Below are 14,603 nucleotides of genomic sequence, written 5' to 3' on the forward strand. Positions count from 1 at the left end.
TGAAAGTAATAGTGGTTTTTTATAGTCATGTTTATTGGTTGTCTACGAGACATTTTTATTATTTTATTTTGGTGTCCATAGTTATCTTTGTTGTTTTTATTTTATCGCAGTATGAATGATTACATCTCTTGCATATGTGGATATGATCATTCTTCAGCTTCTTTATCTTACATTGCATGATAAATGATCCTTCCGGTTCTGGTTTGTCTATCATAATGGCTTGTACCTGAATCTGGCCTTGATTGAATACTTTCCATTCCCAATTAATCTATCATTTTAAGTTTTTTTAATTAGTATGATTCTTGTTCGGAAATAGTCATGCCGAAGACATATTGACATTTGTTATCATGTAAAATAAGGTTCATATATTGAGGAGATTGAGGGTATTGCATATTTTTTATATATATGTAATATGTGGGGATTGTTTATTAAATCTCATAGTCAATAACATAAGTATTTTTTTTCTTCAGGGAGCCTATGGATTTGGTTAATTACCATTTGTGTGTTGTGCCTGTGTTTCTGGACTACCTAATGAGGTAAATGGTACCTGTGTAAACTCCACTGTGCATCGGATTCTTTGACTTTGATTTTTTGTTAATTCTGTTTTTCTCAGAAGCTTGTTCCTGCGACTGCAAGATGTTTTTTTGGTGTTGTTTTATATTTTTACCAAATCAGACCCCTCTTTTCCTGTTGCACATTAGATTGAGTAGTCATACTTTGTGGTGTTTACTTTGAATAATTATTGGTTATTGTATTTATGATCAATACAAATATTTAATATATGATATTCTAGATCTGGGGATGCGTAAAAATATATACTGTAGCATTCTTCTTACTGTTAAGTAAGTCTCGCACTCATCTATATTATGTCTTAAATAGGCGTTTAATTTTTTCTCCGTTTTTTCAAAAAAAATAAATCTAATGACGTCCCTCCCACGAAAGAAACCAGCCGTCACCTTTAGATGTGTTAGGAATTTTTTATACATTTGATTTCTGCTGCGGTAGCAACATGCTAAAAGGTCAATAGAAAACATTGTATAAAATCATTATATGGTTGAATACTGAGGGTGGCCATATTTGTAAGAGAATAGGGTTATACGAAGTTGGTCGGGTAAATGGATTTATAGGGAACGTGCTGTCTCTAAATACGTGTAGCTTGTCAACTTAGTCATTTTGAATTGAACTAATTGCAAGTTTAAATTCATTGAAAATAGTGTTGGACAATGGGTTTTGTGGTGAAGTAGGTTAAAAGTATATAAGGGTTAGGTGTGTGGCACTGTGAAACGGTCATTTTTATTGAGGTCTGTAGTGCACTTGAGTTGGAGAGAGTGATGTGTGGTTACGTTGGTACTTTGTAGTGGTGGTTCTATTGGTACGGGGTTAGCATGGCATTTTTCAGGAAATGCTGATTTGATCGCTCGGTAACACCGAGTTCTGAGTTGCTTGTAGTGGTTTCGTTATACGCTTCAGAGATTCATTAATAGCATGTATTAGGATCAGTTTACTGTGTGTGATGATTTGCATAGGTACGAGGTATTTTGTGTAGGTGCTTATGCCACGAGTGTGTTGTGGTTGTGGTGGGTTGTGTGGTATGTGAACATATGTTTTCATTAGTGTCCTGGATCATGCAGGGATCCAGCATTTACCACTTAGATGATGTGAAGTCAAAGTGATTTTATGATTGAGAATCCTTTGTTCCCTGGTTCCCATATGAGGATGAGCAACATAAATATTATTGAGTGATTGTGAGAGAAAAGAAGAGATGACAACAGGAGATTGAGAAGACATTGAGAGAAGTAAGAAGGGGAAAAGTGTGGTACTGAAACTTCTAGTGTTTTGCGGGTTTCTTTTTCCGTGCCCAATCTTTCATGTTTCTGGGATATTATCGTACCTGCCTCAGCTGCAGAGAACAAGGACAAGAACAAAGACGGTTATCATAATTAGTCATTACAGTGGTTTCTCTCAGTCTTTCTTTGGAGGGTCTTGCATATGTCTAATGTTCAATGGTAAATTTATGCTAGTGTGTTGTTTGGTGCTTGCAAAACTGGTAAGGCTTATTTGTCTATTGTGGTATACTTCATGTATTATTAGTAAGTTAAAACTGTGTCACTCCATTAAGAAAATCAAATTCATTATCAAAATGAAAAGCGACTGACGTTGTTTTGGTTGTTTGTGTTTGGTGTGAGGGTTTGTGTTGTGGGTTTGTTTGATTATATTATTCAATTTAATAACATCTACAGAAAGGTTCAAACCAGAGTAATGTTTTATTTGGTCACCGTCAGTAAGTTATCACAGTTATGTTACAGCGTATACAATACAACAAATTGTGTTTGATCATTAAATAACACAACATAATTCAGTATTATATGATAATATTGGTTTGTGTTTTGTTATGGTTGTTTTTTTCAATCGCAAGGAAGTGTCTTTCCTGTCCTTTTCGTGTCATTGAGACTCACGTACAGGTGGAGGAGATAAGGGTATGTTTTTGTAAGAGATTTCCCATTGCAGTGAGTGGATTCACTGTGCACTGGGCCGAAGTATATAGATTCGTGCAAATTGCAGCCCATTCTTTTGCTACCTCAATCTTCTCTCTTTTTTCACCAATCTGAGGAAGAGAGCCAAAATGAGGAATGCTATTGCGCGTGGGTCCCCCGATTTTACTTCTATTTTTTTTAATCCACGTGCTGGTTGTAGTTTATAGATATGTCAAATGTTTTTAGCAAAGTGTGAACTTTTACCTTACGTCTAGGTACAGCTCATCGTTTAATGCGGCAATCTTACATAGAAGGGAGCCACACACAAAGGTTTGATAGTAACCAAAAACATGGATAGAAATCAGAGAACACAAGAAACAAAGAATATAAGGACAGGAACACATAAAAGTGAGGAATCCATGGCAGTTTTCCACTACATATACACAAATAAAAATAGTCTATCAACATATGCGGATTGTAATACCTTGGAGGCAAAACCAATACAGAAAGAAGATCCAGTAGGAGTGGATATGATACATAAAGACAGGGGCTTAATCCCCGCAGAACTGAAGACAATCCTGCTGATTATATAGAATTCTGACTTTACAAATTTTTAGTCATAGTAAAAGTTTTAAGAACAGACCCCAATTTACATTGTTTGAAAAACAACATGCGAACCAAAATTATAATGGATTATTTAAAACATATTCACATTATATACATATATAATATATATTAACACTTTACATAACAAAGAAAGACACATACACAACATTATATACAATGGCAATATTTGGCTTTTATTTAGATTAAAAGGATCAAGTTTTGGTATCCATGACATTTTCACGATAAAATATACACATATATACACAATCATTATACAATCCAACCATTCTACAACATCATATATAATCAACAATATAAAAAAAACAAACCACATCAGTGCAGCGCTACTGGTTTCTGTAAATGCTGATTAAGTATCTGCAAACAATGCACATGTGTCTTAAACCCCTGCTCGCCCAAACATTTTTCTTTTTGGTAAAACAACCAAAACAAAAACAACCCAGACTGAGCTTTCAGATGTTGTTTCAGTAATTAGACTTTTTAATGTTGACCTCACCCACCCAGAATTTGTTGTGTTGCCTCAGAGTCAATGGCTGTTCACTGGGCAGGTTGACTGATGTGTTTTTACTTCCACACCAGTGCGAAGAGTTCGAAATCTCTGCTGTGAAGATGCTACGACACACCTGTGCTGGTTTGGGCTGACCCACAAGCCATTTTTTTATTAAACTTTCATTTATGCCCCATATAGCACGCATAGGCCACTGTGTAAAATACTTATTAAAAAATGTTCTCTCATTAAAATTTTAGTAGTTTGTGAATACATTTACCCTGTGTTGGTGGTGTGTGTGTGGTGTGTGTGTCTGTGTGGTGTATTTTGCAGCATATAGAGAGAGTGTGAATCAGACAAAGTCAAAGTGCTAAAGTTGGTGTCAGTCTCAGGCCCTGGTGGACATTGTCGGTGGGGGCCCGGGCCAGGCCTGGAGTCTGCCCAGGCAGGGCCTCTACTCTGTAATGAGTATGAATGTCCCCCAAGAACATCATGGTGAAATAGACGCAGTGTTTGTGTCTGTGTGAGCGAAAAAGAGCTACCTTGCGCTCATTAAATACAGAAGAAAATCAATCCAGCATTATCCCCTTGTCCACCATCTACATTAGTTTGGTGCGTGTGCAAAACGGTTTACAATAACCTCGCGGAGTGAAACGCTGGATCAATAAACCCAACAGGTGGAAGGAAAGCTTTGTTTACCTCCACTTCCTCGGTCGAATCCAACCAATTTGGTTTACATACATTCCCTGCCATGGTTGAATCGTGTTACTTTTGCATGATTCCAATACTATCATTTGCAACCTTGCAACGACCAAAAGTTGATGCGAGCAGACAGACACCTGAAAATCAAATTCCGAGAGTGTGAGTGTGAGTGTTTAAGGGGCCCTACTGAAGAGGGGAATTCAGTGTGGCCCTCTCCAGAACAAAAGGAAATGAAGAAAAGCAGAAAGAGGGTCATGAACAGAGAGAAAAGTGGCAGGGTCCTGCAGTCACTGGACTGTGGGAAGGAGTGATGAAGTGGGTGAAGGAGTGAAGAACAGATTATAATACTTTGTGTTAATGGACTCCAGTACTTAGGTGATCTTATCTATGGCAATATATCACTTGGCTTTACTGAGCTGTTGTTAATATTACCAATTTTTAATTTAATTGCATCAGTGATTTTCCTTTTTTCTGCTGTTAAAGATCATGTTATTTGATTAAAAGCTCTAGAACAGCTACTAAAGGGACCCTGAGCTGGGATTATTGCTTCAGCTGTTATTTCCAAGGTCAAGAATGAACTTTGATCCTCAGCTTTTAAGCCAACATGGACCCGTTAACCCTGAACGTAGAGACACGCTACAACATCATTGTGTCTGGGATGAATTCGCACACAGCCATATAAGCTCATACAACAGTAAACTGCTACCTAATGACAGCTTCATGTAAACGCCCGCCATATCCTCTGTGTTCCTCTTTAAGCTGTGTTTTTCTATCAGCAGCAGGGGCATTCAGATAAAGGGCTGAAATCACTCACTTCCTATCGCACCGTTAGCGTGGCAGAACTTGAGCGCAGCAAGTCAGAAAACAAATCCATCAATTGTTTCTCCGACGGCAAGAGTTGCCATTAGAAACGTCAGAAAAACATACCTTTTTCCCTCTCGCTGAATGTCTGTGTGTATATGTGTGTAACAGTAATACAGGAGGACAGGGCCACTAGCACTGAGCACTGAGCACTTAAGCCTGTACTTTAGAACACACACACACACACACACACGCAGGCACAGTATAGTGGGTAGTAGTACATTTAGTTTATTATCTGTAATACTGCTGCAGTGCATTGTTAGTTTTTTCTAACAATGCACTGCAGAGAACATCCCTTCGATATGTGAAAAAAAATGCTTTTGAATAAGTTATCTGGCAAAAAAAGAAAAAAGATGAAGGTGCTGTGTTTGTTTGTGTGCATGTGTGTGTGTGTGTGTGTGTGTGTGTTTGTGTTTGGGTGTGTGTGTTTGGCTGCGGCAGTTAGAAGCTGGGAGCAGATGGAGCATCACACATGAGTGAGTGATCGCCCCGATATATCTATGGGAGAAATCCCCCTCCACCCTCCACCATCACACAGACACACAAACACACACACACACACACACACACACAGTATATACAGCCAACATATAGAAGAGTAAACTTATACCATATGTGGGTCAGACAGTCAGAGACCACGCAGCCTTTCCTTCAACAGCACTAAGACAGACAAAGAGCCACGGTGACAATGATGGAGGAGGCATGCACTCAAACACATATACACACACACTCTCTCGGTGGAATGTCATTGTGGTTTCTATCAAAACACAGTGTGTGTCTGGTGTGGGTTATTTTAAGGTCTGGGAAGGAGAGCAGATGCAACCATGAATTTTACTCCCTTTTACTGGTGTGAAATTTGACAGTATTTGTATTTTTGGAAGTGTGCACTGAAAGACGTCCTGCTATGGCGAAGAGTCCTTGCTTCTTTATTTATTTCTGATATATCTGCTGATATATCTATTCAAATAGATATATCAGCACCCAATAGACTTAATAACCTCAATGAAGAAAAGAGAGGGAATAAACAAAGAGAGCAGCTCTCATACAAAAACACACACACACGAGGCGTGTGTGTGTCATTCTTTCACACACCACCACACATTACACAAATGCACACACCTTTAACTCTCCTGTACTTACAGGAACAAAGAATGATGGGTTCTCAGAATCACTGCTTCTTAAAAGATGTTTCTAACAAAAGTAATTTTTTTTTATCTCTTTGATGTTTCTACACAAGATAAGCACCTACTGGCATGACTATCTATTGTTCTTTTTCCCAAAAAACTGTTATGAGGTGAAATGAGATTTGTGACAAGTGGCACAGTGTATTTTTAATTGGCAGCTTTGGACAGGGTGCGCCTGACAGGTTCTATCAAGATCTTTTAGGCTTACATTAAGCACTCGTCAATGAGTTCAAATAGAAGGCAGTGTAATCCGGTGTATTCTGTCATATCAGGTTTCTTGCTATGCCAACTCTTATTGACTGGCTTGGGTATTCACCCACATGTCTGCACCATGGTTATTCATGTGTGTGCCTGTGGCCTTTCACCAGCAGAGCTTACAAAAGGTCACATACTCACACACATATGTGAGCACACACAACTATAACGGGCTGTGGAGGAAGAGGAGGCAAAAAAAAAAGGAGAAGAGAAAAGGAACAAAGGCCACTGCCACATGATTCTCCCAGTGCATGCATACAATATAGTGTAAACAGGCTGACAGAAAGTGAGCTCCTTTAACAGCAAATTAAACCTATTCATCACCGTTAAGGCCTTTTAATCCTCATGCTCGCTGAAATTAAAAGACCTTGTCATCACTTTATCCCTCTATCTCTACCCATGTCTTCCATCCTCAGCCTTCCCCTGCGATGCATTTCTCTCCTTTTCTCTCATTCATCTCCCGTGTATTCACCTCCGCCCCCCCTCCTTCCTCTCTACCTTTCCTTCCTCCCTCCTCTTTCCCTGCAAATTAAATGCCTTTAGCTAGCAGTCGTCAGATAAGTGTGTGTAGCGAGTCGCTAGACACGGCGCGGTGGCGGCATTTCATCTTCCGACCATCACTAAATCACACTAACTCAATCATCTGCATGGAGTTACACGCACGCGCACACACACACACACAGCAAGTGTGAAAAGCTGCATCTAGAGAGGTGCTTTACTATGACTGATTTTATCAGCTGTCTTGCAAACGGGGGAAGAAACTGCACCACAACATTATCATATACAATAAGATGAGACTTGAAGATAGAGCTTTCCAATTGAATGCCTTTTTAGTGTCGCCATTCAAATGAGAAAAGACCTCCTCTTACATTGAGGCGCAACCCGAATCCCTAATGGGATATCTCAACCGAAACAATATTACACATTTACATCAAAGACTGCTGAGAGGATATTTATGTTAAAGAAATAAGGTGAATACACTTAAAGACTAGATTTCATATTTATACGGCTATGGGTGTATGCATGTAAGATTAGCCACCTGGTACATGATTCCCACAGTGACACTTGAGACCACTGCGAACCCTACAAGCCACTGAGAAAAAGAGAGCCATGCTGACGAGCTGCAAGCCTTATCAGAAACAGGAAGGTGGGAAACTAAACAAAGATTTGGAAGAGTGCTAAATGCAATGAGGGGGGACAGATGCTATCATCTATGGAGTGTGTATGTGGCTTTGAAGAGAGGAGTGGAGCACATACAAACACAGGGGAAGATCGGCTGGGGAGTGGAGTGTTTGTGTAGAGTGTGAGTTTAAGAGTGGGGGAGGGTGTGTTTGTATGAAAGAAAGTGTGTGTGCGCATACAAAGCGTGCGAGGCAGTCTATCAATTTGCATGTGTAGCAGAATGCTGCGTGCAGTGAATACATGTGTGTGCAACTGTGCGTTCGGAGTTCATCTAAATCAGCCACATTAAAAAAAGGCATCAATTAATAGCTCGAAGAAATGAAGGCCATAAAACACACTCCCACTCTTGCTGTGACACTATGCAGCGCTGCTTGACCCACCGTTTACTGACTAGATCAACCATTCACTTGGATTACAGCGAATAGGACCTAATCTTCAGTTGTAATTAGCAAGGTAGGTGTGTGTGTGTGTGTTCTTACTGTGGAAGCCAAAGGTGATTACATGGTCCACTGTGCCTCTAAAGCATCTTTTAGGGAGAGAGAAGAAACAGGAGAGAGAGAGAGAAACAGAGAGAGAGAAACAGAGAAGAGAGGATTTCCATCTTTCTTGGAAAGGATCAAAATGTATGGCGAGGAATGCTAATGGTGTTAAGATGTGGGTCGTTTTACTGTGCCATCATGTAGAGAGAGAGAAAGATGGAGAGTGGAGAGTGAGATGGTGTGTGTGTTGTGTGTGTGTGTGTTGTGTGTGTGTGTGTGTGTGTGTGTGTGTTGGTAGACTGTTATGGGTAATAGATGTAACACAGAGGCTAATGGGAGCCAGGCCAAAAACCACAACCTCAGTGTACTGTGCCCAAACCATTCTGGCCACTAATGCCTGCCTTCCTCTGCCTCTTCATTTCTCTATCTTCCCCTCTGTTCATTTTATTCGCTTTCTCTTTTACTTTTTATGAACTTTCCCTCTCCTCTTACTCCTCCACTTTCTCCTTGAGTCACCTTTTCCCTCAACCGTATCTTCCTTCTGTGTTTCCTCACCAGCAAGCACAACAATAAAAACCTTACTCAGCTCTTACACACACCACAAACACCCATGACTGAAAAATAAAAAAAATACCGGAGAGAGACATAAGGAGAGAATTTGACGTAAACAAGATAGCACAGGACAGAAAGTGCAGCGAACACTACAACATTGTCAGTTGGCGACACAGAAATATGTTTTAAATTAAGAATAAGGTTACTGGATAACAATAGAAACTTGTGGCTTAAATGAGAGAGGTTTGAGGGGGAAAAAGTAATGACAGAACACACACACACACTACACGCACACGCACACACACACACACACACACACACACACACACACACACACACACCCACACATAACCTGGGCTTTGTAAAGAATGAGGAACTTGCAGATGGTGTTAAAATGAGCTTTTATAGCGTGGTTTAGAACGATTTACAGCAGTTGTTTGCCTTTGTTGCGTGTGTGTGGTGTGTGTTTTATCAGTGAGTGGCAGTGCGCTAGCATGGTACACATTCAAACATGGTCCCGAAAGTTTAGTATTCCAGTAAGATGAACCGTTCCACCCTAAGATAGACACACACAAGTCCCCCTTTCAAACCTCATCCCTTATTTCGTGTTCTTAATTTTAGTTTTTTTTTTTTTCTTCTTTTATCCCATTGTCCATCACAATTTATCACAGCTCTAAACTGATGAAACTAAAGAAGCTTGACTAGTCACAGATCGACGGAGAGCTAACGACTAGTGCGCTGCAAGCCAGGAACATGCTATCAGTCAAAATAGCTTTCCTGAGTTTTTTTTCTACTGTGCTGTAACTCTCCCCCCCCCCCTCCTCGTTCTCAGGACTGTACATCATTTTATTCAACAAAGCATTACTGAAGACCGAAAAAAGCTCTTTGAGCTAGTTAGCTTGCTAAATGTCATTTAATTAGAGTAAACTGTCAGTTAGCAAGCTCGTTAGCTCACCTTGAACGGGTCAAAGACTTCACAGTTTATTCAAAAGATGTACGATGTACCATCTACTCTTATCTCCACTAACTAAAAGCAAAATGAGCAAAATAGCTTATACAGTAACAGATAAATCCTTACCATTCCCTCAAAGGTCAATACAAGACAGTTTGCCCTTTGTAAACACCTCAAATTTGTATGTCAAAAGGTCACCAAAGGTGATATTGCCTTTTTAAATGCTGGTGTCAAGACGCCTTTAAAGGATTAACTCATTAATCAACTGTTCATTTCAGCCTTATACTTGATTATTCAAATGTATAAGATGTCAATAGAGATCAAGTTGTCGCAGTCTACTTATACCAATTTTGCCACCAACCTCTCTTTCAGTACAACCTGTATAAGGAGGTCAAAAGTGCAAAGTCAGGGAATGGTACAGGATGTTGGGCCTGCACAGTGTGGGTGTGTGGGTGTGTGTGGGTGTGTGTGGGTGTGTGGGTGTGCTGACTGTAGAAGAGAGAGGAGGCACATTCCTGACCAATGACTGCTCTAATCCTCCTTCAATACAATCCTTTACTGCCTCACCAACTACTTTGTGTGTCTGTTGGTGTATGCCTATGAGTATGTTAATACCTCTGCTTGTGTGAAAACATCTCTCTGCACCCACACACACACACACAGTCACACAGAGTCACACACAGTCTAGTCATATCCACAAACACACACCATATGTAAAGGTGGAACTGGAAAGACATAAGAGTCAGTGCAGGGAGGAACAGGGAAAGAGAGAAGAGCGTGTGTCATACACAGTGTCAGTTCCACATAACAGGATAGTATGAGGGAGAGAAAAAAAGAGCGTGGGGAGAAAAATGAACTTTGGGTTTGAGTCAAAAACACCAAAATCTGTGTCTTGCTTTTGAGTTTAACGGTGATGTGGTATGTGATGTGTAGGTCTGGTGGGGTTTCTGCTGTTAGCTTAGCACGGCTGGACTCTATTTGTGTTTGTCCAGGAGGCATAGCTCTGTTTTTCTTGGCATGTGGCTAAATGTAATACCTTCTGCTGAGAAATGGGAAGAGATGTCCTGATGGATGAGGTTTTAGTATCTACTGTATGTGACTGTGAGTGGGGAAGTTCATTTTTGTGTACACAGACACACACAGAGACTTCTCAGAATCAGGAATCCATGGAGAGTGGTTTGCAGATTGTGTTGATTAACAACAAATACTTTATAGCAGTTTGGCTTTTTGCACGCACATATGCACTCAATAACTCACTTCCTTCAGTGCGAGTTGCCCATTTCTCTTCTCCACCCAAGCAAAGACAACATTAGTTTCTGTCTGAAACCAAAAGCCTGACCCTGCAATATAGCAATACAAAAATATAACGGTTTTCCCCTCATCCCTCCATTCCTCAGGTGAGGCCACCCACTTTTTTGCGCAGATTGCTAACTCTTCTTTGGGGAGGAGCCAGAGGAAAGTCCCTGGCTTGTGTTCGGGCTCGGTGCCGGGAATCCACCTCTAAAACTGAGGAGGAGAGAAAAAGGAGAACTGGGAAGCCACTGACAGGAACACAGCTGAGAGTTGGGGAGGTTTGGCTATCACTCCTCCCCTACACTCTTTCAACACTCTTTCTTCCACTGCTTCATCTCTGTGATGTTCATTCAGCATTCTTCTCCTCTTCATATTTTTATATCTCTCTCCATCCCTTCAGCTCAGTTCCCATTTCCCTCCCTCCCTCCCGCACTCCTAGTGTGCTGTAATGGTCCACAGGGATGGTCTTGGCTGCTGCCCACCAAATACAACGAGCATGACTGATTCAAGGGCCAAAAGACTGGACTTGACAGAGAGAGAGAAAGGGAGAAAATGTTGTTCACCATCTGTGTGTGTGTGAGAGGGAGGGACAGAGGGAGAGGAAGTGGAAAGGGGTGAAGTCCAGTACAAGCTGAAGTGAAACAATTAAACAACTGAGGGATGAGAAAGAGAGACTGAGCTGCTAAAGTCATCTGCAGAGAGGATGGGGAATTAGAGACCACACATAGCTCTAACTGGGCCCTATTAAAATACACTCAACACTACACCATTTATGCCTGTGTGTGTGTGTGACAGAGGAGAGGGACAGCTGTGGAGTATACAGGGTGACATTTAGCAGATGTGCCACCCATGTGTGCACATGTGCATGCACACGCAGAGACATGACCTAGTCCCAAGTTCTATTTAATCCTTTATACTCAAGATATTACTCATCAAGTGACGCCAATGGAAAAGAAAAATGAGGAAGATACACTTTTTTTTTAACCCTAGCCTCTGCTCTTTAAACATTTTGAAATGTTAAAAACACCATCATTGCTCAATATCTGACCTTCTCTGTTCTGGGTTTCTAATAGTTTGGATCAGCTAACTCAGCATCTCCTGTTGTAAACAGGTCATTTGTTAGGGCAAAACTCCAACTGAAAGCATCACAAACCCGTCACGCTTTAACAGCATGTAAAGGTTAAACAGTGATACAAGGGGAGTCGTCTTTGGTGGTGATGGGATTGGTAATGGTACCCCTTTCTGTTAACAGGTACTGCAGGAAGGGGTACCACTGCGGGAGAGTTTAAAATGTCTTGTCTCCTGTCCAATGAGTGGAGGGGAATACACAAAATCCAGGAAGCGGATGTTGTCTCCCTGCCAATGAGCAGAGCTGAGGGGTAATAAATCATTCACCCACTGCATTCAAGTTGATGAAAAGTGACAACGGGTACACTGAAAGAAAGCGGGTACAGCTTTCCATCCTCTGGGCCCAGCTGAGTTGACACATTGTATGATTCTATATGTGGGCTGCAAGCTTGGCATGCCGCACTCAAATACCGTCTATTAATACCTCCACTGCTCAACTCAAGCCACTTTACACTGCCTTATGTAACCGCGAGGTCAAAGAGGGCACGGGTAGAGAACAACTTTGATTGAGGAAGTTTACAGTATTGCAAAAACATACAGGAATATACTCCTCTGCACACACACATGCCACCCTCTGCCTGCACTGGAGCTGACATGCAAACAGACTGCGACACACACACACACACACACACACACCACACACACACAGCACACACACAACACACACACACACACACCACACACACACACACACACAGAGACAGAGCATGCCATAGCAGTGCCGAGCAGCTGCTACCACCAGGTGGAGGACAGATGCCCCGCCTCTGGTTTGGCTTGTAGCCATAGTAACACAATAGGGTCCAACCAATGGCTGCAGTCTCTGGGGAGGAGGTGGGTATGGGTTTGGTTGACACCCAAAGCAATCCAGATGATACAGCCCACCCACATTCAACCACATTCTTGTCAAATTATGACAATTAAAGCTGTAATCGAAAGGCTGTATGTTTCTGTGGGCTGGGCGGCAGTCATACAATTAGCATGAGCAAATTTGGCAACATCCAAATCAACAGGGACGTTACCAAGAAAAGTAGGAAGTGTTTGTTTGCGAAGTTTTCATGAGTATCTTGTTTTAAATAGTGTTTGTTTACCACATGTAGAAACTGTTTACATGATTTACAGTATATTAAACCATAACTAAAATATTATGTTGGAATGTGTTGAAAGAGCTGTCCCACAGGCTCCAAGTACAAACAGAGAGCAGAGCAGCGCCGAAAAAGGAAAGGACAGAAAAAAAAGAGACCCGAGGAAGGATAAAAGGAGGAATGATGGAGGAGAAAAAGAGAAGAAAGCTCGAGAAAAGCTGAGTGACGAGTGTGAGACCTTTTTAAATCAGAGGCTGCTGGCTGCCAATTACTAACAGATAATGTGTGTGCGCGGTTTGTCTGTTTGAATGAGGGAGAGACAAAGGCAAACACAAAGAGAAAGAGAGAGCAGACTTTGTCTCAAGTGGTGCCCAGATAGGTCAACTCTCATTCCTCTATGTCAGCGAGGGAGGACATTACAGTGGTATGGAGAGAGTGGGGAAGAAAGAGGGTAGATGTAGCAGGGACGGAATTAAAGAAAGTCAGAGGGACAGAAATACTCAAACTTTATTCCAAACAAACACTCGGAGTGATGGCAGTATAAAGCTATAACATTCTCGCGTAAGGGATCTTCGCTGCGCCCTCCATTTTCGCATAGGGAGAGAGGCTCGGATAACTATCGAGCCGTTCACTGCTTGCGCGATAGTTAGCGTGCCCGGGCCTCCACATGTCCAGCAGCGCTCTAAGGTCAGTAAGACGCGCTCTGCCGTCATCCTCCTAGTTTTGACCCTCTGAGGCATTGTAAAGTCGCCATCGTCATTCTGTGGCTGTGCCTTTCGAGCTCTCGTCTCTCTCACCATCGTCTTCGTCATAGCGGCGTGCGCTGTCTGGGAGTCGTGTCTAAAGGCTAAAGTTAAAGAGTCCCAATTTTGCAAAGTAGGTACTTTACAAGAAGTGGTGGTCAAGGTGGAAGGTGCAGTGTGCTACCTCTGTGAACACAGCCACACACTCACTTCTCACACAACCACAGAAACCACAGTCAAAACTCTTGATAGAGTAAAAGCTACTACACAACAGTGGATTCATTGAAAAAGTCGTAGAGGAGAAGAAAAAAAAAAAAGCATAGCAAAGTTTCCAGACAGTCAGCTGAGAGCACTGGACTGTCACGAGATTGCTTTTTATAGAAGTGCTCCTTATTGTGTCTCTTTCTTTCTGTCTCTCCAACTCGCTCACACACTCGAACATCTGCCAGCTTATCTTGCCCTTTCACTTCCTGCCGCCTCACTCTCCCACTGGCCCACAGACAGCAACAGGAAGTGTGTATTAGCAAGGGGAAGTTGTCCATATAGAAGAAAGGAGGAAATCCTTCATCCTAGATTACTTTCTCTGGTACATATGGTGTACCACA

At 41.6% G+C, this 14,603-nt stretch overlaps 1 protein-coding gene across 1 annotated transcript in view; it reads right to left on the reverse strand.

Annotated features, from left to right (window-relative positions):
• Positions 1-14,603, reverse strand: part of LOC118328104 (plexin-A1-like) — a 115,605-nt gene that overhangs the window by 90,055 nt on the left and 10,947 nt on the right. Inside the window, exons 3-4 of the mRNA XM_035661709.1 lie at positions 3,599-3,736; positions 1,892-1,900 (exon numbers count right to left, since the gene is read on the reverse strand). Of these exons, the coding sequence (XP_035517602.1) occupies positions 1,892-1,900; positions 3,599-3,736 (147 nt within the window). The remainder of the gene's footprint in view (positions 1-1,891; positions 1,901-3,598; positions 3,737-14,603) is intronic.

This window comes from Morone saxatilis, unplaced genomic scaffold, assembly GCF_004916995.1.
Source record: "Morone saxatilis isolate NCDOM2014 unplaced genomic scaffold, NCSU_SB_2.0 Contig18, whole genome shotgun sequence".
In the NCBI taxonomy this organism is placed as follows: domain Eukaryota; kingdom Metazoa; phylum Chordata; class Actinopteri; family Moronidae; genus Morone; species Morone saxatilis.